Consider the following 25,047-nt stretch of genomic DNA (forward strand, 5'->3'; position numbering starts at 1 on the left):
AATTCAGAATTCTGATTTTCTTTTTTGTTTTGAGTTTTTATTATATGATTTTTGAGTTTTTGCATCTTGCAATTCTGATAAAAAAGTTGGAATTGTGAGATATAAATTCAGAATTCTGATTTTCTTTCTTGCAATTCAGTTTCTATTCTATTCTATTCTATTCTATTCTATTCTATTCTATTCTATTCAGACTTTTTAAAAGCAGATTTCTGAGTTTGCATCTTGCAATTCTGATAAAAAAGTTGGAATTGTGAGATATAAATTCAGAATTCTGTTTTTTTCCCCCTCGCAATTCAGTTTCTATTCTATTCTATTCTATTCTATTCTATTCAGACTTTTTAAAATAAGATTTTTGAGTTTACATCTTGTAATTTGGACATTTTTTTGTTTCCATCATGAAATGTGAATTTTTTTCTTGCAAATTGCAAGCTTCTATCTCGCAACTCAGACTTTTTAAAATCATAATTCTGAATTTACATCTTGCAGTTCTGACTTTCATTTACATCACGAAATAAAAAATAAAAAGATAAATGTGACTTTTTATCTCACAATTCTGACTTTTTCTCACAATTGCAAATTCATATTTCCCAAAAATGCATTTATATCTCGCAATTCTGACTTTTTTTCTCAGAAATGTGACAATTACGAGAATTGCAAGAAAAAAATCTGAATTTTGAGATGTCGTAACTACCCTTTTTATTGTTTTTTTGACCCCGTGAGTGACAGAAAAGATATAATATAGAAATTTTTTTTGTTTTAATATAAAAAAAAGGGGGTGCAAACGCCACTAATCCTGAATATATGGATTGGAGAATGGATAAAAATTTTCTTTTATCACTTTGTCTTTTTATCACATGTTGCATATATGACTTCAGAAGGCTTCTTTTCCACATAAATACATAAATATATCTTTTTTGGAGTTTAACACATTTTCACCAGAAACTTGTATAGAAAAGAGCACCTGAAAAATAAAGTTTGGAACGACATGGAATCCTTTTTGTGTGAGCTACTGCATAAGAGCCGATATTAATCAGTGAAGCATATAACATAATTAATCATCAGAGAGCGCGACCTATTATGACAGCATTTTCAGAAAGCATTTTTCAGGTGGCTGGTTGTGTGGAGATATATTTTGGCGGCACGCTGCACAGAGAACATGGACAGGGGCTTGATTACGCAGTGCTAGAGCTGCCGGCGCAGTGCTGTCTGCTCTCTCTGAGCCTGTCACATGCAGACTGACAGAAGATCGCCTCGCACCACATCACTCTCGGCCGGCTGACGAGACTTTCTGAAAGCTCTGGTGGGGGTTTCACTCTGATCAGACATGTCACTAAAGAGATTTTGTGCTTGAACATCCTGATTGTCAACAGAGTTCCTAAAAGAGCTTGATATTACAGACTTCACGAGTATATGAAATATAATTTATTATATTTTGTTGCTAATGTGTTTTTGTGCTTGAGTGTGTGTGTTTATTTGAATTATAATTTTTTTTTTTTATTTTTTTTGTTTGTTTGTTTTATTTTTAGTATTTTTATTATTTTTTATATATATTTTATTTTAATTAATATATTTTATATATTTTTATTTTTTTTTATTTTTATTTAAAAAAAATTACAAAAATAATATATATATATATATTTTTTTTTTTTTTTTTTTTTAAATACATGTTTGAGAGATCACCATCAAGGATAACGGGAATAACCAAAAAATATTAAATAAATATAAATATATATTAGTGCTGTCAATTAATGCTGTATGTTTAAATAATATATGTGTGTATAATGTGTATATTCAAATATGTATATATAAATACAAACACATGCATGTATATATTTAGGAAAAATATGCATGTATATATTTAAGAAAGATATGTTCAATATATTTATATATGATATAAAATGTAAGAATATAAATATATACATGTAAATATTTTCAAAATATTTACTGTATGTGTGTATATTTATATATACATAATAAATGCACACACTACACCTACATATATTATGTAAACAAAAACTTTTATTTTGGATGCGACTAATCATTTGCCAGCATTAATATATATATATATATTATCATATATATAATATATATCTTATATATATATATATATATTAAAAATTTTAAAATATATTACAAATTATTACATTAAAATTGTAACTTCTTTGCAAAGGCACAATATAATTTAGTCTGTTATCCATGTGTGTTATAAATGCTATTGTAAATCCTATAAATGCTTTATTCATTCATTCACTTGATTCTGGGGTGAAATATGACACATTTTCCTGAGCTTCATCCACCTGTCAGAGAGACTAAGCAGCGCAGTGCAGATTAGCAGATTGTCTGGAACACAGACGACATATTAAACATTTATTTGCAGTGCTGCCTGCTGAACTACTTGGCTTTCTTAATCTATCAACATGTTTCCTGATCGTTTTTATAATCTGAGCGACGAGCGGAAATGATTAATCTGGTAACCGACAGCATGTCACAGATGCAATAGAGAGAAAAAACTAAAATGAGAAGCACAGATAAACCCTAAATCAAAAGGCTGATTTCCCACAGAAATCTCACTTGAACTTGGTGTGTTTGTGCTCCGTCCTGGTGTTGGGAATCTCCAGTCCGTTCTTCATCCAGAAGGTCTCCCGGTGGGTGCTGTGTGAGTTAGTGAGGTTACACTGAAGGGTGATGGGCAACTCCTGCCCGCTTTTAGGCTGCAAAATCTCCTGATCGGAAGCATTGATTCGTGGCTCTGAAACGAAGACAAAGTCCTGGACAATTAGAGAATAAAACATCACGATCTTCATATTTCCTTCAGACCTTCCTGAATGTGTTTCTGTTTGGACAACAGGAATAAAAACACTACATTTGCACACCAAATAGTGTCAAGTTTAACATGTGTCCCTTTATAGATTATCTTGATGCTTGAAGAGAAAGTTCACCTGAAGATGAAGATCCTGTCATCATTTACTCACCCTCATGTCGTTTCAAACCTTTCTTTCTTCTGTGAAACACAAAAAGACTTGCTTTTTTCCTACAACGAAAGTGGACTGGAAACAATAACTGTCAAGCTCCCCAAAAAAGTCCACAAAACTCATGCATTTTAAGCCGTAGCATGCGATACACCAGACATTTGGATTTAAATAAATTTGTTTTCCACAGAAGTTTCACGCAGGTTTCAAAACACATGTAAATGATGCATGTCCATTTTTGGGTGAACTGTCCCTTTAAGAGCACATATACCTCCATACTTGCCTTAAGGAATGCCTGAAATGGGACAAACATAAATTTGCAAATTCTTCTATTTTGACGCGAATCTTAAATTAGACACCTGCAGACGATCAAAAATCAAAAGTGAACATGCAGTTGTGTTCTGACCACAATATGAGCCTCATCAGTTGTGCACAAGACCGCCTTTACAGCAAAACCATCCATCATCCACAGTTTCCATTAAATCCAGTTCAACTTCATTTCAAGTGCAAGCTGCAAAGTTCCTAATAACGGTTCTATTTCTGTTCTTGGCATATATCAGTGGTCATAACTGATATCTAATAGTAATGCTTTACCGTTTCAATATCGTCTAAGAGCTGGTCAAAATAAAAAATCTGCACGTGTAGATTTATACATAATTGAAATGCCTGTCATTCACGTTTATTCATGAAATATTACGACCAAACTGATGATGCTTTTAGCCATCAATAAAACACTCGAAAAAATATTTAGGCCTAAATTTAAGATTTATGTATTTGAATCGCATATAAAATTTCCGTCCATTTGAATAACATGGTTTTAACGTAAACAAAATAAAAATGGCATAGTTTATTATCAACTATTTGCATTTATTTGATTTGATTCAAGTAATCATATTTTCAAATTGCTTAAGAATCAGCATAAACCTATTCATAATTGTGAAAACGATTAAATTTAATGAGTTACAAAGTAAACATGGTTAAATATAATTAACTGTGGAACAACTTATATGTGTGAGTTTGAATCAAATTGGATTTACTGATGATAAATAAATAAATCTGGTTAATGTGTGTTTAAAACATTCGGTTTATACAGAAATTAGATCTGTTTGTTTATGTTAAAAGGATGTAATCCAAACAGATGGAAAACTTATATGCAATTCAAATGCACTTTTAAAAATACTTTTGGAGTGAATTTTTCTCAATTTGACACATTTTAATATATTAACTATTTAAATATATTCAAATACATTCTATTGATTTTCTCTGGATGGAAATTCAGGACGGATTTTTTTCTGGGACTACTATGGGCTCAAATAACACGACTTTTTATCCTAGCTTTTTAATCGAAACATACAGGCGTCCGTGTGTGTGAATCTCTACCGTAGCAACCAGATGGAAAAAGCAGGGCGAGGCATAATCACCCTGTGATTGGCTTGTACAGTAAACCTCCAGATATTATTCCCGCTCCGCTGGGAGGGGCACGGGATGATCCGTGTGCACCCAGAAACTCCAATTATCATTCCTTACACCTCCTCCTGCAGTTTGGTTTAGCCGAGGGGAACGCTACAGCTCTCTCTCTCTCTCTCTCTCTCTCTCTCTCTATCGCCTACTCTCTCCTAGACACAACCAGAATATCTCAGTCTACGCAGCTACAGAACGTCTGGAGATCCTGCCGAAGGTCATCTGGAGGACACCTGCTAAGAGGAGAGAGTTTAATAGTCAATCATCAGCCAAAGATAACAGCAAACTGTGAAGGGAAGTTTGGGGTAAAAAAAATAAAAATAAAAACATGCATATTAGTGATGCACCGATCCCAAGAGCCGATTATTGAGATTGACATCTGCCCAAACGGATTCTGACAGTTTGGATTTGCTAAAGAAAATCTTCTCTGAGATTCCTCTCGTTTGGTTTATTACTTATAAAATTAACAATGGACCCCATTATATACAAATGCTTCTTATTATCAGATATAATCAGCATTTGTTGTAATGCATTACTAAGTAATTAATTACTGTAATTTAACTTTTCCCTTGAGTAAAGTGAGGGATTACTCTTCATTTTTCTGTCTACAGTTACTTCTGATGTCAAGCCTACAGAGCAATTCTATATCAAACGATGTTAAAATGTATGTTTTTAATGTAAACTTCTCCCTTTGAATAGTTCAAAAATAATTTATGCAATTTTACATTATTTATTTGAAAGGATTAAAAGAGCAGTTTCATGTCTATACTTGTATTATTCAACTGGTCGAGGTTGATATGGGATTCAGAAAGTAATTTGTAATAAGTAATGCAATACTTTTTAGATCTAATTAGTAGCTAGTAAAGTTTGTACTCAGTTGCACATAAGGCGGTTTTCAGAACTTTTAGATTTATTCATGCATTCATATTTAATTAACAGTAATAAGCTGTACAGTAAGTAATAAACTGTGAACACCGGATAACTTTCCTGAGGTAACTGCAACATTAATCGACATACTGATCACAAGCTGTTTTATCAACGTCTTTCTGTGGTTGAAACACTGATTGAGTGATTACATGAAACACGATGCGTTTAAGAAGGTTGTACTGTACTTTAAACACCATCTGATGTTCATGCATGTTTATTTCGCATTATAACTTGTATTAAAGTGGAACAGAGTCGCACTACAGCAATATGCCACGCCACATTAAAGACTGTCAAAACTACATTTATTGTGATAAAATGGACGGAATTTGAGAGCTGAGACTTTTATATCAGAAGTAACAAATGCACAAAGCTCTGCGGTTACTGGACAGGAGGCGCTTTACAAATAATGTTTGGAGAGGTGAAAAACTGCACATCTGGCAACCCTGTCTTGAACTACAGGTCATTCATAAGGTCAGATAAACCCTGCATTAACTGTACTTCACTGTAAGTGATATTGCATTATAATTGCATTAACTTTGACAGCCCTAAACCCTGCACAAGTCTAAATTCTGCACAATTCTACACGAGAGTTGATGTAAAGGATTGACAGGATATAATCAGCTCTGATCATCAGCAAATGCAGATAATTGCTTTTATCGGCCGATACATCGGTGCATCACTAATAAATATTAACATGAGCATTGCAGTCAGTTTGGGAGGTTTTCACTACAGTCTACAGCTCGACAAGACCACCATCAATCTAGACGCCGTCCTGTTGATGATCTATACGCTTCAGCATGTATAGTCTGTTATATGCATGTGATGATGCTGTATCACATGTATATAATATGAAAACACACACTCTCAGTAATGACAGAATATGCATGTTTAAACACCTGCATTTGAGATAAAAAGACATTTGTCTTAATTTAGCCAGCTCTTGATGGACAGGAATCCCTGAACTTCAGTTAAGACCCGACTGCTTGGCTTTATGTTAGCGGGTGGCATATCATGCCATTACTGCATCACAGGCAAACACTGAATGCAAAGAAGGCACAAAGTCATTCTCCAGCTGCGGATGCACACAGTCCAGTTTTATATCTGAGATAAGATTGTGATTTTGTTTTAGGTATATTGAGATAAGGAATTGCCCGTTTAACTGAAATGACCCATTTTTCTTGTGTCTTCTTCCTGGTCCCATCCACCCTTTTTCAAGGACAAAATGCACAGAAAAAACACAGCATGACTTCAAAGCGCCGTTAGGCTTTACGCTCTGCACAGGGCACACAAAGGCAGGCTTTGAAGTAAATAAAACAACCCATGCAATGCAAAACTGGAAAAACGAACGAAATAAAAATAAAGAACCCAAGCAAAACAGGAAGCAACACAGGAAACAGAAACAGCCGGGATGGACGGCATGTATAGGGTGAGCGAGGAAGGAGTGAAGATGAGGAGGCAGATAGAGAGAGCAGGGGTTTGTGGTCATCCACAATAAGAGTCTCAAGGGCATTAGGAGAGGAAAGGGGCTGAAGGACTATTGAATTCAGTGGGAATCCTCAAAGTCTGCCTGAAGGAAAGTGGGACATTTGGACACATCAAGGTCAAACCATAATAAAAATACAAGAGGAATCAATGAATCAAAAATGAACTCAGATGAACATAATATGTGTTTTGTTTTATTTTTGTTTGTAGTAGGGCTGGGTGGCATGGACAATAAATTTATATGGTGGAAATTTTTAGTTATTTTTGCTGCAAAAAATGCTTTATGTATTGCATAATCATGTGGTAATGTCTATTTTTGGATAATCCAGTGATTTAAATACTTTTCTCCTTTTGTGCAGACACAAACCACAATATCAGATTATATTCATAACAAACGAATATGCAGATATCGTAAAATAGAAAGCACTCTATATATGAGTGGATGTGCAATGTTTGAAATCATAAAACTGTTGAAATACACCAGGGTTGTGCAAAAGTCAGAATGAAAGAACTGATTCAGTGGAATTTGAATTGGAATGACAAGAGAAGGAATTACCGAAATGTAATTCAAAGAAATTCTACACAAGTGATGCATTCTGGGAAATGAAGTGTTGTTCCAGCCTGTTCCATAAATATGTCTATCTTAAAGGCCTCTGAAACCTTCAAACATCAAGATTGTCTTTAACCCTTGTTATTTTTTCATTTTGTCTGTTAATGCAAACAGCATAAATTCAGCCGTTTTACTGGAATTTTAATATTGCACCCTTATTTTCACCAGGTGCAAAAATAGTTACACTCAGGACCTCAATGTTCCCAGTAAACCCATTTAAACTGCAATATTTAATCCCAATGCCATTTAAGCATAAAACCAAGCATTCTTTGTTAATAGAGATGACAGGGCTTCAAATTGTTTACTAATTTAATTTTTTTTTTTTTTTTTTTTTAAATGTTGGTGTGTGAATATTTTATTTTTTATTTTTTTTGGCACAAAAAATTATAATGCATCACAATTAATATTGTCTATAATCATTGACTAATCCAAAACTGTACTAATCCCACCACAATAAAGCATTTAGTATATAGAAATCAATTAATTATTTGTGTTTTTTTTTTATAATGTTGCATTATGCAAACTGGCATTTAAAGGGTTAAATGCTTTTTTTAATTTTTTTTGTTGTTGATGTATGTTATAGTTTTTTTGTTGTTTTTGTCCTTTATAAAATTGACGTGCGAGGGTTAAAAACAAGCCCACACAGAAAGCTGACAAACTTCAAAATGCAATTCTACTTCCAGTTCCTTAATTCAAATTCAAGAACTGAATCAGATTTTGTGCATCATTCTTTAAACACAATCCCAGTTCAGTTCTGAATGATGCACAGCCCTGATGCACACACAGACACGATGCACATCTGCTCGATTCATTATCAATATGGTTGCATGCAGAAGGACGTGTCAAAACTAAATTGAACTGCACCACACCTGATCAGAATCATGCCGCCTAGCTCTAGACCGTAGCTGTTTATGCACGAGGGACGCAGAGGGACACAAGTGCGTGTTTGAGCATCTAGCTACTACAGTACATAGAGCACTCACTCTGCAGCACGGATATGGTGGCTTGCGTTCGGATCCAGGTGATGGACGGGTTTTGGCGGAGGTCGTTGCGGCGCGGGTCGTTGCTGGCCCTGCACTCGTAGATCCCAGCGTCCTCCAGCGTGAGGCGGGAGATGGCCAGCACGCTCACACCGTTGGCTCCGTACGCCGTGTTGATGGACACCCGCCGCTTGCGTGCACCGTCCCACAGCTGCTTGAAGGAGTCCGCCCTGTTAATATCAGCATACCACCACTGGATCTCCGGCACGGGGTTACCCACCACGTCGCAGTACAGCTCGAAGGCGTCTCCTGTGAGCTTTATCTCTGACATTGGCGACTTCACAAACCCAGCTGGAGAGGAAGAGGGAGCCATGGAGGGGGAGAAGTGTGAAGGAAAACGGGGAGAAGAGAGAAAACCAAAGCGTCCGATCAGTTGGAAAACACAAAATAAGAATGATCCAAATGCAAATCAAGAACAAACGAGACACAAATCAGAAATGAGTGGAAAACAGTTGGAAAATAGTAGAAGTTAGAATAGAAGAGCATCACAGGTTAATGGACCCTTGATATCACATTACAACATGACCATCTTTGACTATTCTAAAGGGATAGTGCAAACGAAATAGTACATTTGGTCATTATTAACTAAGTTATGCATTTAAGAAAACTATTTAAAGAATAGCATCATGCATGTTTGAGTAAATGATGGCAGAACGTTCAACTTTCCCTTTTAAACTCATCCTCGTACATTTCTGTAAAGCCTTCTTTACTATTTCTACACACTGGATATTACGTCCTAAACTGATGCTCTAACCATCGTACCAATATCTTAGATAAATCATAAACAGAAAGACAAGAAGAGAAAAACATATGCACTAACAGGAATATATAAGGTCTGGAAGGACGCTGCATTATGCTTCACATTGGCAGGATAATGTAGCGATGCTCAAGGAAACAGCGAGACTCTTTTTAGCACGTCTTCAGTGCCATTTTTCACTGTCTCTTTGTTTGGTAGAAAATACAGCATGGATAAATGGCTACTGTATGTAGAATAAATGCTTTCACTTTAAGATCAAAGTTCATGTTTTGCCTGATAAAACTTTAGATAGATAGATATTATGATGTTTTCCATTAAAACCCATCTAAAAATCCTTAAAAACAGGAATTAACTTAAGAAAATAAACCTGTGTAAAATATTTTCTGGCAGCCAAATTGTCTGGCAACATTGCATAATAATAATAATAATTTTCATAACCAGCATTTTGGTCTTTACCAACATGCTTTTCATTAAAAACCATTTAAAAATCCCTAAAAATGGTAATTTACTAGGAAAGCAACTCTGAAAATACAGATTGGATAAATCGTTGAGTAGAATAAATGCTTTTAGTTTAAGATAATGTTTCATTTACAAGTTTTGCATGATGAAATTGTTTTCTGGCAGCACTGCAAAATAATAATAATAATAATAATAATAATAATAATAATAATAATAATAATAATAATAATAATAATAATATTTTTCTTAACCAGCATTTTTGTCTTTACCAATATTTTCTAGGAACAATCCTAAAAAAAATAAGAATTTACTTAAATTGTGTTAAATAATTGCTAGGTTTCTTGCTTTTAGAGAATATATCTTGAATTAGGTTTCCGCTTAAATTTGACTTTTATTTTTTTTTTCTAACCTTATTGATAAATTGCATAAACCTTAAAACAAGAAAAAGCATTTTGTCAGTGACGAAGGACATATATTTTCTGGAAGCAAATTTGCTTCTCTAATAAATGTATGTTGTATTAAGGATGTTTAGATATTTATTTCCGGGAAAACATGACAATTGTGAAGCCTTGAAATTCTGTGCGCTTAAGAAAAGCTGTTTTGCAAAGATCCAGATGGCAATAACATCAGCGCATCCCCGTTTATCCCAGGAAATGGTGAGATATGAAGAGATGATGCCCTTCGAGATGAAGTTATTATTGTTATGGATTACCAGGCCTGTAAATGAAATGATTCATGAAGGTTTGCTGGAGTTTACAGCATTACGGCTCTCACGGTAAGAGACTGAGCCCACGGAAAGGTGAATCTCACGGGCGTGGACAGAAGAAATATGCTTGCATCTCACATCAGATCTACTTGTGACTCAGTTCCTGTCGACCCCTGATGGTTTTATATCGTTACTGTTCATCGTAGCACTATCAGCTTGTCACATGCATCCGTGAGATGTCAGAGCTGACTAATGCACAGGTGGCGTCAGCCACAAACATGTAACCTTAGTCACACACAGTCTGGAGGAGATTCACTCGCATCTCTACAGACAATAAACTTCAGACAGAATCAGAAAACTACATGAAAACAAGAAAACGTGAGGTTGCATATCTCACCGTCTCGGATGTTCCTCCTACTGTCCTCAAAAAGTGAAAGTATTTCACTTTTATATGAATGTAAATATAGATCTCACTGGGGTCTTTTTCTCAGTAGAAACATCTGAGAAGCAGGAGACTCCAGCAAGATACAGAAAACTGCATTACTGTCTAGAAGAATCAACTACTGATTGTTCTTGTTCCATGAAATATTGCATTGAAATTCTGACCGCGCTTATTGTTTCTAAACTATGGTTCAGTTTAACTTTGCTGTGTGATGAATATTGCCCATGATGTATTTGGACGGAGCTGGAACTCACGGCCAAATATTAATAAAACATGTCAGAATGTGTCAGGGCTGGGTGATTTATCTAATATGCATGATGTAATATAATATACACTACCAGAAATGAATACTTTCATTCCGTGAGGACACATTACATTTATCAAAAGTGACAGTAAAGACATTTATAATGTAACAAAGGATTTCTATTTCAAATAAATGCTGTTCTTTTGAACTTTCTGTTTATTTGTGAATCCTGAAAAATAAAATGTATCACAGTTTCCTCAAAAATATTGTGCGGCACGACTGTTTCAACATTGATAATAATCAGAAATGTTTCTTGAGCAGCAAATCATCATATTAGAATGATTTCTGAAGATCATGTGACACTAAAGACTGGAGTAATGATGCTGAAAATACAGCTGCACATCACAGAAATAAATTACAGTTTAACAGATATTCACATAGAAAATGGATATTTTAAATTGTAATAATATTTCAGATTTTTATTGTATTTTTAATCAAATAAATGCAGCCTTGGTGAGCAGAAGTGAATTAAAAACCTTTTTTAAAAAATCTTCATCACACAGCCCTATCAGGGTTCTTTATCTGTATCTAAAAGGATATCTGAAAAGTAATTTTCTCATTTTGCACTTGCAAAGGAAACATTTTGGCAGGTCATTCAAGGAGACTGAGGTGGTTTTGTCATATAATCTCAGGATGACAAATGAACCGGCGCTCACAGGACGCCTAAGCTGTCTTTTAATCATCATTCTTACACACAAATAAAAGATGGATCAAGCTCAGTTTGATCGTTTGTCAATGTACTAAAAGACAGAAATGCTTCACTAGCTTCTTTCAGCCTTTAACATTCATGGACCTAGGAAATGTTAGGTCAATGTGAACACTTAACACACGTGCCTGGTCTTACTGTGAAAGACTAGTATTGATTTCAATGAGCGTTCAGGTGTTCAGAAACAGCAGAGAGACTCTGAAGGAAGCCGGTGTGTGTGTGTGTGTGTGTGTGTGTGTGTGTGTGTGTGTGGAGTGAGCTATGAAAAGACATAATTTTCACTTAGTTGAATTCTCTGCCTGAGGCACGATCATGTGAACCATAATTATATTCTCTTGGAATAAAGACATCCGTGTCTGGAGTTTTCAGCCACCCTAACGAACAGATTGGGCTTTCACACCTTCTCTACTGGAGCGCGATTCTCAGCAAGACTTTCCGGGAACAGAAACATCTGGATGGTGTGTACAGCGGTGCATAATGACATGCATTCACTGAGGCTTTTCAATCAGGGAAATTAACTTACATTACTTCTGCATGTTCATACGTCTCAGTTAAAACCGAAAAAGACCAAACAATTACATTTAAAGGAATATTTAACCCAAAAATTTACATTTGCTGAAAATTTACTCACCCTCAGTTCATCCCAGATTAGGATGAGTTTGTTTCTTCGTCAGATTCTGAGAAATGTAGCATTGCATCACTTGCTCTGCAATGAATGGGTGCCGTCAGAATGAGAGTCCAGACAGCTGATAAAAACATCACAATAATCCACAGCACTCCAGTCCATCAGTGAACATCTGGAGAAGACAAAAGCTGAAACAAATCCAGCATTAAGACGCTTTTAACTAAAATACATAGACTCCATAATCCATAATAACACTTCCTGCAGTGGAAAAGTGCATCTGCTGTTGTCTCTCACATCAAAATCCAGACACATATTTGTTTAGAGCTGTTTAAACGCTGCTTGATCTGTGCAGATTTCTCTCCTAATTCACACCAGAACACTTTTTCACCGGAGGAAGTGTTATTATGGATTATGGACGTCTTGATGGATTTGTTTCATCTTTTGTCTTCTCCAGATGTTCACTGATGGACTGGAGTGTTGTGGATTATTGTGGTGTTTTTATCAGCTGTTTGGACTCTCATTCTGACGGCACCCATTCACTGCAGAGCAAGAGATGCAATGCTACATTTCTCAGAATCTGACGAAGAAACAAACTCATCCTAACCTTGGATGGCCTTAGAATGTTCCAATACACTGTTCAATATTGCAACTCTGCTAATTCTGAAATCATTGCACGATACCCTAATACTCTCACATGACCTGCTCCAACAGATGCTTTTATTAACAGAGAGTCCTGCCAACTTAAAAAAGGCGTTTAACGGTAATATTTGGCAGCTTGAGTGTGTTAACGAGATCACTTGAGTTTTTACCTCTCCGGTGGGAATTATGGCTCCCTGGAGGACAATAAAACACTACACAGACCCAAAAACACATACTAGCGCTGGCACATTTCCACACACACGAGTGTTGAGTAGGCGGAACGGGTCATGAAGGTCTGCTTGTCAATCTGTCTACTATATTAAACAATAATCAGTGATCCTGTGGCGCATTTATATCATGATTTTAGAGTCATGATGCAGTTTTCTCTTCCACGACAGGCTGTGATTTCTTCATCTTCTTTCTAATAACGTCGGTTTTGGTTTTAATTTGGTTTGTGTATCTGGTGGTAGGTGTTAGTAATTTTTTTTTTTTTTATGAGGATGTTAATGTGTTCGCGCAGGTGTTACATGAATTCTTGGTAAATCTCAGCGTTTGAGTTAATGCCCTGCGACTGCAAAGAACAGCATGTGCCTTTTTCATACACGGCTCAGCATGCCATGTGTTTTCAAAAGATGACTGTATATATATGACAAATAATGATTTCTTACAATGGGATATATACACCAAGACAAAATTGTGACCCTGGAGCACAAAACCAGTCATAAGTGTCAATTTTTCGAAATTGAGATTTATGCATCATCTGAAAGCTGAATAAATAATCTTTCCATTGATGTATGGTTTGTTATGATAGGACAGTATTTGGCCGACATAATTGTATTTTCTATCTTTTTGTATTTTTGCTGTTTTCGAGTGCAAATATCTAGACGGTTTTAGATCAAGGTACATTTAATTAATACAAAATTGCAAAAGAAAAAAAGGTCTTGTTTTCTAAAAATCTGATCAAAGTTAAGTGACTTTATGCTTAAAATGTATGCTTCTTTTTCCTGACACTATTGGTGGATTTTCCCCTCATTTTAAGGATCGTTTCTCAGAAAACAAGACTTCATATCTTATGTCATTTTGCATTAATCAACATAATATTTATATGAATATTATAATTACAAATTCTTTGAAGTTCCCTCCATTTCTAACAATTCTCACTAGCTCATTTGAAATGGTTCTGCAGTGTGACAAATGAATTAAAAGCACAAATATTTCCATTAATATGAGGTCAGTAAAGCAGAATGTAAAATAATTGTGAGAAGAATGATCAAAATGCTATTTAAAACGGTTTTAGATAAAGTATAGCATGTCACACCACAGGACACATCAACTAGCCATGAACCAAAGATACGAGCACATCGGCCTTCAATAGGATTAATGCACGAATTAGCATCTCAAAAGTTGCAGCTCACAACTTAAATGCAACCAAAAATGAATATTCTGTCATCATTTACTTTTATTTTCTGAAAATGAGACGTTCAGCAGAATGCTCATGCTGAGATTTAACATGTATTGAAACCAGAAACCAAATAATCGTATCATAAAAGAAGCCCAAATGCCCTTATTTCGAGTTCCACCAAAGAACAAAAGTGAGAAAACGATGACAGAATCTTCATTTGTGACTCAAGTATGCCTTGAAACACCTTCAATCGCACGGCTGTCGGCCACGGATGTCACAGTAACTCGTGGGCTATTTATACTCAGAAGAGTGCTTTTATACCGTGAATTGTTCATGAGGCCAGATTAGACATGGTTCATACACATATTCACGCCACTGTGAACACTGCCTCTCCATCAGACTGAGATTACAGTGTGGTTTCTGCTTCTATTAGAGACAACACTGACCGTATGACAAACACAAACCCGTCCATTAAGAGTGACTGGATTCCCTTCTGGAAAAAATAACTACAAAGCCACAGTTCTGCGCTCCTCGTGTCTGTTCTAATAATAGAAGCATGCAGCAAGAATGAAGCAAAGCCATTTACAGTCCTGCAGATATCTCATGAGCCAAGCACACAGTCAGTAACGGCTCCAGGCTTTATAAATGCAAGCTACACACGGTTTAAAACCTTCATTCCAACAATCAGATTGATTCATTAATAGTGAGACGAGCTGCAGGTAACATAGTGTGTGAAGGGCAGGCAGCAGAACTCAGAAACAAACAGAGACTGGGATAAAACCAGTCCAACTGCTGGGATTTAGATCCAACAAATGAAGGTGGAGCGATGCATTTCTGTGCCACCGGCGTCACCGAAAGGTGCTGCACAAATAATGCAATGATAAAAAGAGGTTTCCCAAACACCCCAGATGAACAGATACAGTCATTCCCGGCCCAAACTCATCTTGATGCTCAAACAAACAGATCAGACTTTCTTGTGTGACCCTGAATATTCAGCTATGATATGTTTTTTTTTTTGTTGTATTTTAAGACATTTTGTGTTCATATATATATATATCATTACTTAGCACATTATTTAAATACTGTTTAATTTTACTATTTTCTTTTTTAATACCATTTTATTTCCTTTTCTTGTAATTACTTATTTCGTGTACAATGCTCTGGCAATATTTTATATAAACACAATTTTAAAAATTATTTTAAAATATCTTCTTTTTTTATATTTTCTATTTAATCTTTTTGTATTTTTGTCTTATTCCCCCCAATACAAATATGTTTTTTGTTTTTCTTTTAATCAGGATGCATTTCCTTGACATCCAAAATGACATAAGATAATTTTGTTTTCTGAGAAACGGATAAAAATAAGAAATAAGAAAAACAATCTTCTTCTGGGTTCAGAAAAATAAATAGTTTTCTCTTTAAATGAAGTTTATTATTCTGACCTCATTGTTAGATTTTTGTCTCATTTTAAGCATTAGTGCACTTTATTTTGATGAATTTATCAAAAAGTATGTCATTTTGCATTTTTGCTAATTTACATTTAGGCATTTACATTTATGCATTTGACAGATATGTTTTATCCAAAATGATTGCATTGCATTAAATGTTTACACTTAATCAGTTCATGCATTGCCTGAGAATCAAACCAATGACCTTGACCATACTAGTGCAATGTTCTACTGTTAAATGCATTTTAATTCAAGGATGATTTTAGATAACTGTATTTGAAAACGAGACAAAAATTACAAAGCAAGAACATTATTTTACACCAAATATGCCAAGACAAATGTTTGATTTATGGCAATGTTCACCTCACAAACCTAGTTCTTCTACTAGTATTTGACTTTCCACACAAAGAGCGTTTAACCCCTTGTCAAAGGTACAAGAGAGCACAGATAGCACTAGTTTACTAGTCAAAGACTGTCTGATTCATTTTGAATTCTAAAATGACAAACCTTGGCTGACAATGCCAGTTCAAATCTGACTGTCTTTAAAACCACACAAACTTTGGCTGATCGCTTTATGTCTCTTTTAGGCCGTCTCTTCTCTTGGCTAAAATAAGCTGACAACAGTCAAATGCCTGGCTATTAAAAACTAACTACAAATCATGCGCTCTTAGCAACTCTACTTCACATGAGGAGTTTGTTCCTTTGGGGTTCTGAATTATTGCTTTCAGCTGGTCTCAAGGAAACACTGAATTAGTTCTAGGCGTATTTTAATAACACGATTTGAATATGAAGTCTTGAGCAGGCCACAGCAGAGCTCGAGTCTCAGAGTTCAGCCCTGAGAAAGCAGCCAGTCGTGCTCATGGTGCCCACAGAGGGTCTGGAATCTGTACGGTTGAGCTTTAGCAAACAATAGCTGGATTATCCAGGAGAGCCACTGACCTTATGTCTGGACAAATCAAAGCAGAGCTTCACACACACACACTATACTGTACAACATTGTGAAACTTAATAAAAGAATGTCTGAATCTGTAGATAGATATTAGAAATAAGCAGTATTTAAATTTTGAAAAATGTTCCATTACCATTATATATATATACTGTACCAATTTTCCTGTTCTTTCAGCAGTTATACTGTGATCATAGCACATGCTCTTCAAATGCATGCAAAAAAAAGCATGCATTATTATTTTTAAAGCGCTATATCATTAAAGCGCAAAAGACACTAAAGCATACAATGTTGTAGTTATGTCATCAGTTAAGTCATGAAGTTACAATAAAAGGCAATTACAGCTGCCTTCAAACTGTGCATGTAAGTATTTGTTATTTATGAGTCAGATTTAAATGCAAACTGTCGTGGCGCAGCAGCACTGTCTCTCTCATCTAACACACCTGAATCAACTCCTCGGCTCATTACAGAGAGTTTAAGAGCTGAAGTGAGTCAGAAAAGGTAAAGAGTTATGAGAAACTATGATGTGTGTCAGATCCCGTCATGTTCAGCAGCAGCAGCAGCTCTTAAAGCAGCCAAAATAACCTCATAACCAGCTGCTGTGATGCTGTTCATCAAACAACAAACGAAAAAGAGCTTTAAGGATTCATCTATATTTCATCTAGAATTTAGGGTTTGAAACCTTTATTCAGTTTCTGTATATTTCCTACTTGCTGAAGGGCACAAGTAGCTAAATATGACATTTATTATAATGGGTTTATGTGAAGATTGTGTGATGTTCACTAGAAGTTATTTTTAAAGTCTAATAAATGTTAAAATTGATAGCTCTTAATTATAACTATTCTGTAATGTTGAATTGCTAATCAATGGTTAAATATTAGGGGGAAAACTATTTTGCTAGAGACATCAGTAATATTTGTATCAGTGATGCTCACCTTCAGACATAAAAAATGCTATTAAACAAATATTAAAAAATATACTGTCTTTATGTTGTTTCTACATTCACTTGAAGATAGAAAATTATTGCAATATACAAGTAGCCTATATTAAAAAACTTTAATGTTAGATTGGATTAATCACGATTAATTTCAGAAAAAAAATGCAATTAGTTATTTTTTGTTAAATCGATTGACAGCACTAATATGTCTACATAGTTGTTATAAGTTGTATTTTAGTTTCATTTAACTATAAGGACCCTGAGTTATATCAAACAGATCATTGGTCACACTGTGATGCTTTCGGAATATTAATCGGTTTAAGCAGCCAGGCATTTTGAAAGTCATTATTTTGCAATAATATAATTTTTGCAATAATAAAACTTCACATCTCTTTCTGATCCGATCCTTAAAACCGACTTTCAGTCACATTAAAATAATCTCAGGATCGACTAAAACTTCACTAAACCATGAAGCGCATTTCTAGTCGACTTAACATTTTACAGCCGGACATCTGCGCTGCCAGAACCTGCTTCAGTCCAGATCACGTCTGATGTTTACATTCGACAGATGCTTTTTTTTTTTTTTTTTTTTTTGTGACGCGCTTCACAAAAACAGCCTTATAGTCTCGGCCATAAAACTGACTGATGCTTCGCTGTTGTTTTTCTTTCCCCTTTCCTTTTTTTGGATCCCGAGGAGGGAATACCTTGGCCCTGTTTGTCTGCAGGTGCTGTATCTGCCCTCTCCTGGTCACAGCTGTGACACTCCAGCATGTAAAGTCACGGACATGCCTTCAGGGACACACACTCATTAACTACCGCTCACAAACACACTGCTTTCCATGTCAAAAGCACTTAACTCCTACCGCACACTAGCTGAGACTAAAACCAGTTTCTGTGTTAGTAACTTCCAACATCAGGACATTACATAATGTTTGGGTTTCTCCAAAGATGTGTGTAAAGATGAGAATGTCAGAAGGGTGAGTGTAAACAACACGGATTACTCGGGAGAATATGATGAGCAGAAAGAAAAAACACTATTCAAATAAGCCTTGAATTGTTAAATGGCTAATATGATCAACTAATTCCCTCTTGTGTCACGCGCAAATCTCCTCTCCAGGCTTCACGCTCCACAAATCAGCCCGACTGTAATGCAGCGGGGTGTCTGTCATCATAAAGATGGCATCGACCTCTAAAGCAGATTACACACCGATCCCGGACGAGCGCGTCGCGTCTTCCTTACCGTTCTGAGATGATACATACGGGAGCATCACGTTCCCGTGGATGAGGAGCAGCGCGAGCATCCCCGCGTAGGACAGCATCCTGCGGGAGGACGGAGACGGGACACGGCGAGCAGGTGATGGACACGGAGCGGCTTCAGCCGCAGAGGATGGCGGAGGAGGAGCGAGGGCGGACAGCGAGAAACGCGACAGGCGCCGCGCGGCTCTGCTGCATGGAGGACGGATGAGGAGGAGGATGAGGAAGATGCTGTGCGGTGCTCAGGGATGCGGGTGCTGATGCTGCTGGAGATGATGAGGAAGATGATGGGGCATCGGAGTGTCCGTCATCGCGGAGAACCTTCAGCTGTCAGTGCGCGCACCCCGCGGCTCATTCACGCGCATCATCAGCTGTCAGAGCGCGCTCCCGCCCGCGGGGGCCTCGAGCGCATCGGCTCTGCGCAGCGGCCGCGCATAAGATTCACTGTGGAATTGAATTCAGGAATAGAAATGTAACATTACAATACAGTAACAAGAAGCGCAATGAAAACATATTAGTGCTATCTTCAGGTAATGAAGGGGGGCCGGGGAGCATCACTCCAGTTAACAGGCCATTTCTTTCCTTTATGCAATTAATAGTAAAGACAAACTTTAATGAATATTCCCAAAATTCATTCACTATATATTTAACTTAGGGAAAAATTATATTCAAATAGCGGGGGATGTTCTCTCTCTCTCTCTCTCTCTCTCTCTCTCTCTCTCTTCTCTCTCTTCTCTCTCTCTCTCTCTCTCCTCTCTCGTCTCTCTCTCTCATCCTCTCTCCTCTCTCCTCTCTCTCGCTCTCCCCTCTCGCCTCTCTCGTCTCTCTCACTCTCCCCCTCTCTCTCTCCTCTCCCTCTCTCTCCTCTCTCTCCGCTCTCTCTCTCTCTCTCTCTCTCTCTCTCTCTCTCTCTCACACACACACACACACTTTTTCCAGCAAAATCAATAAAATCAAATTCAATAAAACTGAACAATTAATGACCCAGAAAAAAATATGCAAAAAGTAACTTACAATAATATCTGACTATTGTTTTTGCCAACATAAATTATAATGAAAAATTTTTAGTCTATAAAATTGCAACATTTGCATAACAACTGCATTATACTTTTTTTCCTGAAACACAGTTCAAGTCTGCTTTTTACTATTGCGACTCTCGTCTTAATGTCACTGTGGTTTTATTGTATAACCCAACAAATGTTACAGACATATGACAATATTTGCAATAAATAAATTTTAAAATCAATCCTGCTTGAATTACACAGATTTTTTCCTTTTATTATTATTATTATTATTATTTACTTTAAACCAAAAATGTCACTCAGAAATTGCTTGTAAATTTCACAAATAATTACATAAAGTAGACTAACACATTGAATTAAATGTAAAAGCAGAAAGATTTAAATATATGTGCAACTTCATTTTGCACTGCTGAAGAAAACAAGCATTTATGACTCGAAGCCTTTACTTTACTGAGATACAGTGCTTGTGACAACTAGCCCCGACCTCCTTATAACATGGTACTGAATGATTATGATATATGTACAATGGTATTCACACGGTACTCCTAATCAAGAACTACCTCACTAAATGTTGATCGTAGTAAACATGGTGATTTGTGTTAATGTCTCAAGCTAGGGTTCCGCAGGATATTTATCTAGGGCACTACAGAGATTTTCTCCAAGAAAGTGCAGGTTATCCTCTGTATTCACGCGCACACATTCACACAGCACCATCTCATGGATCATCCAAGAAATACAGTTCCTTCTTTATGTGCATGAACTATTTGCTAGCTCATAATACACTCATCTTCCTCTAACACTATTCGAGTTGATGGAATAAAATATTGTGGCATTAAATAAAACCGTGAAAATATTATATCAAACATGTTTTATGATCTGCTTTTGATTGTCAAGTTGATTAAATGTACTATTTATTAAATAATAATAATAATAATGACTTGAACGCATATATGTACTACCAGTAAAAAAAAGTTTTGACAAAATTCCTCTTTATTATTTTAAAATTCTGGGATGTTTGTAAACTCTACACTGAAAATAATTTGATCTAGGATTAACTTCAAAACAACTTTCATTCAGAAATTGCTTGTAAATGAAACAATTATGAGAAAATGCAAATTCATTATCCAGTGCAAGCACACTTTATTTTTGTTACATGATGAAGCATTTAAGCAAAAGAGTCACAGGGAACATAAATCGAGGCTGTGGACTGTGGTCTCATAAATCTGAGCCTTCCTCTGACACTTTTCAATTTGATGAGACAAAATATTGTGGTATTAAAAATACTATTGTACTTAATGCATGTATCTTAATGCATAAAAATGTCAAAAGTTTGGGCATGCCTACTCTTTATTTTAAAATGACATGTTCATGAGGTGCATTCTGGGACATTTAATGATGCTTTTCCTTTACTAGAAAAAAAAAAAAGAAGTTTTATAAAGCAATTTAAACGCAAGCATGTTTTTAACCCTATTGAAGGAGGAGCATGCACATCTGAACATCCAATGATGCTTTTACTTCAATATCCACTACAAACCAATGATAATAATAATAATAATAATAATACTAATAAAAAAGTTTTACACAAACAATTTATATTTGACTACTAAACTGATTTCAAGCATTTAAGCAGACACGTTCAGATTTTTAGAGGTTTTAGATTTAAGGAACATGTTGTGTCCAAGTTTTGTTTGCATATATAATGATTGTTTTAAAAAAGCCCCCAGGAGTAAAGGCCTTCCTAAACAATGCTTATGAGTTGAGAGTAATTGTGATGACACAGCATGTTGAGATCTGCAGTCAAGCTGATTTTCCCTCCACTTTACTCAAGCATGTCAATGAAAGAAACACTTAAATGGAAGCCACACCTGCCGCCCGCCGCGAGCCAATGAACCGCAGCCGAGAGCTGACGGATGACACGCCCACCTTTGTTCTGAGCCAATGGGAACGTAAAGGTCAGGAGGGGGAAAACTTGCCCCGGGATCAATTTATCTCGCATCAGCGACCTTCTGCAAATGTGTGGGAGGAATTTGGCCAGCTCTCCTCTAACTTTCAGGTGTTGTTAGTATGGGAAGTCGACAACAATGGCTCACGAGACTGAAGAATGAGCTGAGCAACAGTCCTCTGGTGTCCAACGTGGCTTTCGGCTTCATCCTGATGGGACTGGAGAAGCTGGTGGAGCTGGAGTTTGAGTGTCCGTGCAATCCGGCCTGGAACGGGCTGTTTTCCTCCGCATTCTTCATCATTCCCGCCATCATGGCCTTCGCGCTCATGATGATCTTTCAGGGATGCAGGTGTGGCGTCTGGTGCAGGAGGACCGTGTCCCTGTCCAGCTTCGTTCCCGCCGTGGTCTGGCTGATCCTGCTCTTTCTGGACGGTCAGTATTTTGCCTGTGCGATGACAGACTGGCACGGCAGGTTCGTGATCGTGGACAAAGCCGCTCCGCAGAAATGGTGCGAACCCATTCAAGAGGAGAGCGCCAGTCCTCAGGAACTCATGCTGCGCTCACAGCGACTGTTTGTGGAGTCTCAGGTGAGACGTCTTGTGTCTTTACACATCATTAGGCCTCCTGCTATCTCAGTGTAACTTTGAAATGACACCGATACATTTTTAGAACTTTACAGATACATTGATACAATTTTGAGAACACCTTTAGAACTTTGATACTATCGGTGTTAACATTTGTTAGATTTGTTAGAGTCTTGACTAGATTCAGGCCACTAATGAAACTTTATTAGTAAATTAAAATTTACTTTTTTTTGCACAATAATTCATTTTGTTCATTGTAGTGGATGTACATGTTTTGTTAATGTGTCTATGATCATGTGTGACTCTCAAAAACATGTCTAGGTTTCCCTCCAATTAAAATGGAAATAATATACTTTTTTGTTTGTTTGTTTGTTTGTTTAAAGACCAGGGTTATTATACAGCAGTTTAAAAAAACTAAATAAATAAAAAAAAAACTAAACTTAAAACCATTTAAAAAAAAGGTTAACTCAAATAAAATCAAATATAAAAACTTGCTAAGGTGGTATTTCTCATTTTAATTTAACTTAAATATAACTAAATACAAATATAACTAAAACAAAACTAGACATATATGAATAAAAGCTACTGAAAATGACAAAAACACAACAAATGACCAAAACTTTAACTAAAATTTTAAATAAAACTGATTCAGAATATAATAGTATCTATATTACACTATTTTTTGTTAGACAAATAGTTGATTTTAAAGAGCATAAAGGTGCTTTGTTTTGCTTTTCTCCTCTTCATGACAATAAAACACTGTAATGCAACTAATATTTAATATTTTTTAAATATATATATATATATATATATATATATATATATATATAAAATAGTCTATAAAAAATGTATGTATTTTTAAATGTATAAAAGTTAAAATGATTTTTAATTCAAATCAAAATATATTTTAAAAAGTTCAAAAAATACTGCCATGATGTATGAATACTTTATATTTTAAAATAAATAAATACACACACACACACACACACACACACACACACACACACACACACACACACACACACACACACACACACACACACACATATATATATATATATATATATATATATATATATATTCTCATTCTCAAGACGTGTTCTTTTGTGATTCACTCATTTCAGTGTGTCACGGATACAAATTCCTCTTTAAACATCTACAGCAGGTGAGCAGAACTACATGTTAGCCGTTACAGACAGCACTGTTCCTCTCTCATTAACAGGTGATCGGCATAGTGCTGCTCATTTTTATCTGTTTGGGACTGGTCGTGTATGTGATCAGAGAAAGCTGCCAGCAGGAGCTGGAGACTCAAGATGCCAATGTGGCGGAGATGACGCTCTACAGCTCCAGCTGATAGACACCCTTCCTCATCCGAGTGCAGAAAAACACCAGTCACTCTTTACATTACAGTGTTCATGTATTACTGCAATGAATAACACACAAGAATGAGAAAGTACTTACAGGGATATCGTGTCTTTCAAAAATGAAGATGCAGTCATCATTTACTCATGCTCATAATGTTACTTGCATGATTTTCCTTCGTCTGTGGAAGAAAAAAGGACAAATCCTTAAACCTGCTCTGATCGCTCTTTTCAAATCAATTGAAAATGTTAACAGAAGGTGAAAATAGTCAGTGAATAATGACTTCAGTGTAGTCATCAAAGACAGGTATTGTAAAACTTTAAATATAGCATTTTTGGATTTTTTTTTTTTTCGTTAAATGTTCCGTTCATTGTAATTGCATGGAAAAGAGCAAACGCCGTTATTATCCCCATGGCAGAAATAGTAACACAGCTTTAAGATCAACAAGAGGGTGGGTCAATATGGTATAATAAAAATTTATTTTGGGGGGAACTAACACTTCATAGAATTATTTCAGGTTAAGTTAAAGTCTATTGACAGCATTTCTGATCGATTAACACAGAAAGTAATTTTGTCTCATATTTGCATTTACACCAGAGGGTGATAAAATCACTTACTAAACTTGTCTGTGTAAAGTTATTTACAACATTTCAATTCCTGTCATGACCATGAATAGCCAGTAAACACTACAGCTCACATTTAGGAAACACATTTTCATACAGAAGAAATAATACATGTATTTTAAAAAACTTTTCAAAAATTGTTCTTTTTTTTTTTTGCATTGAGAAATTATGGCAATGTACTGAAATGCAAAAACTATATTCTACATATTTTTTAAATGTATAAGAAAATAATGTACTACAGTGCATCAAAAATTCCACATCCTATAAAATTTTAATGTATAAAAAAACTTCATTCTAAAATGTTTTTAATTATAGCCATATAAATAATAATAAAAAAAAATACAATAAATACTACCTCTTGAATTTTTTTTTTTTAATTGTACCTTTAAAGGTGACACAG

At 35.7% G+C, this 25,047-nt stretch overlaps 2 protein-coding genes across 4 annotated transcripts in view; one reads left to right on the forward strand and one right to left on the reverse strand.

Moving 5' to 3' along the window:
* The window catches only part of nptnb (neuroplastin b), a 40,488-nt gene extending 20,973 nt beyond the window's left edge, over positions 1-19,515 (reverse strand). The window contains exons 1-3 of one of the 3 annotated variants that reach the window (XM_042775732.1): positions 19,101-19,514; positions 8,433-8,780; positions 2,572-2,749 (exon numbers count right to left, since the gene is read on the reverse strand). In XM_042775732.1, the coding sequence (XP_042631666.1) occupies positions 2,572-2,749; positions 8,433-8,780; positions 19,101-19,179 (605 nt within the window). In that variant the 5' untranslated portion in view covers positions 19,180-19,514. Of the gene's footprint in view, positions 1-2,571; positions 2,750-8,432; positions 8,781-19,100 lie in introns of all 3 variants that reach the window. The other 2 variants (XM_042775733.1, XM_042775734.1) reach the window with 2 other exon arrangements.
* A 2,610-nt stretch (positions 19,516-22,125) lies between these two features.
* Positions 22,126-24,972, forward strand: LOC109109911 (calcium homeostasis modulator protein 6-like). Its single transcript, XM_042775735.1, has 2 exons — positions 22,126-22,665; positions 23,885-24,972. The coding sequence occupies exons 1-2, from the start codon at positions 22,201-22,203 to the stop codon at positions 24,014-24,016; spliced, it is 597 nt and encodes a 198-aa protein (XP_042631669.1). The 5' UTR covers positions 22,126-22,200; the 3' UTR covers positions 24,017-24,972.
* The last annotated feature ends 75 nt before the right edge of the window (positions 24,973-25,047 follow it).

This window comes from Cyprinus carpio, chromosome A18 (assembly GCF_018340385.1).
Source record: "Cyprinus carpio isolate SPL01 chromosome A18, ASM1834038v1, whole genome shotgun sequence".
NCBI classification, from domain to species: Eukaryota; Metazoa; Chordata; class Actinopteri; order Cypriniformes; family Cyprinidae; genus Cyprinus; species Cyprinus carpio.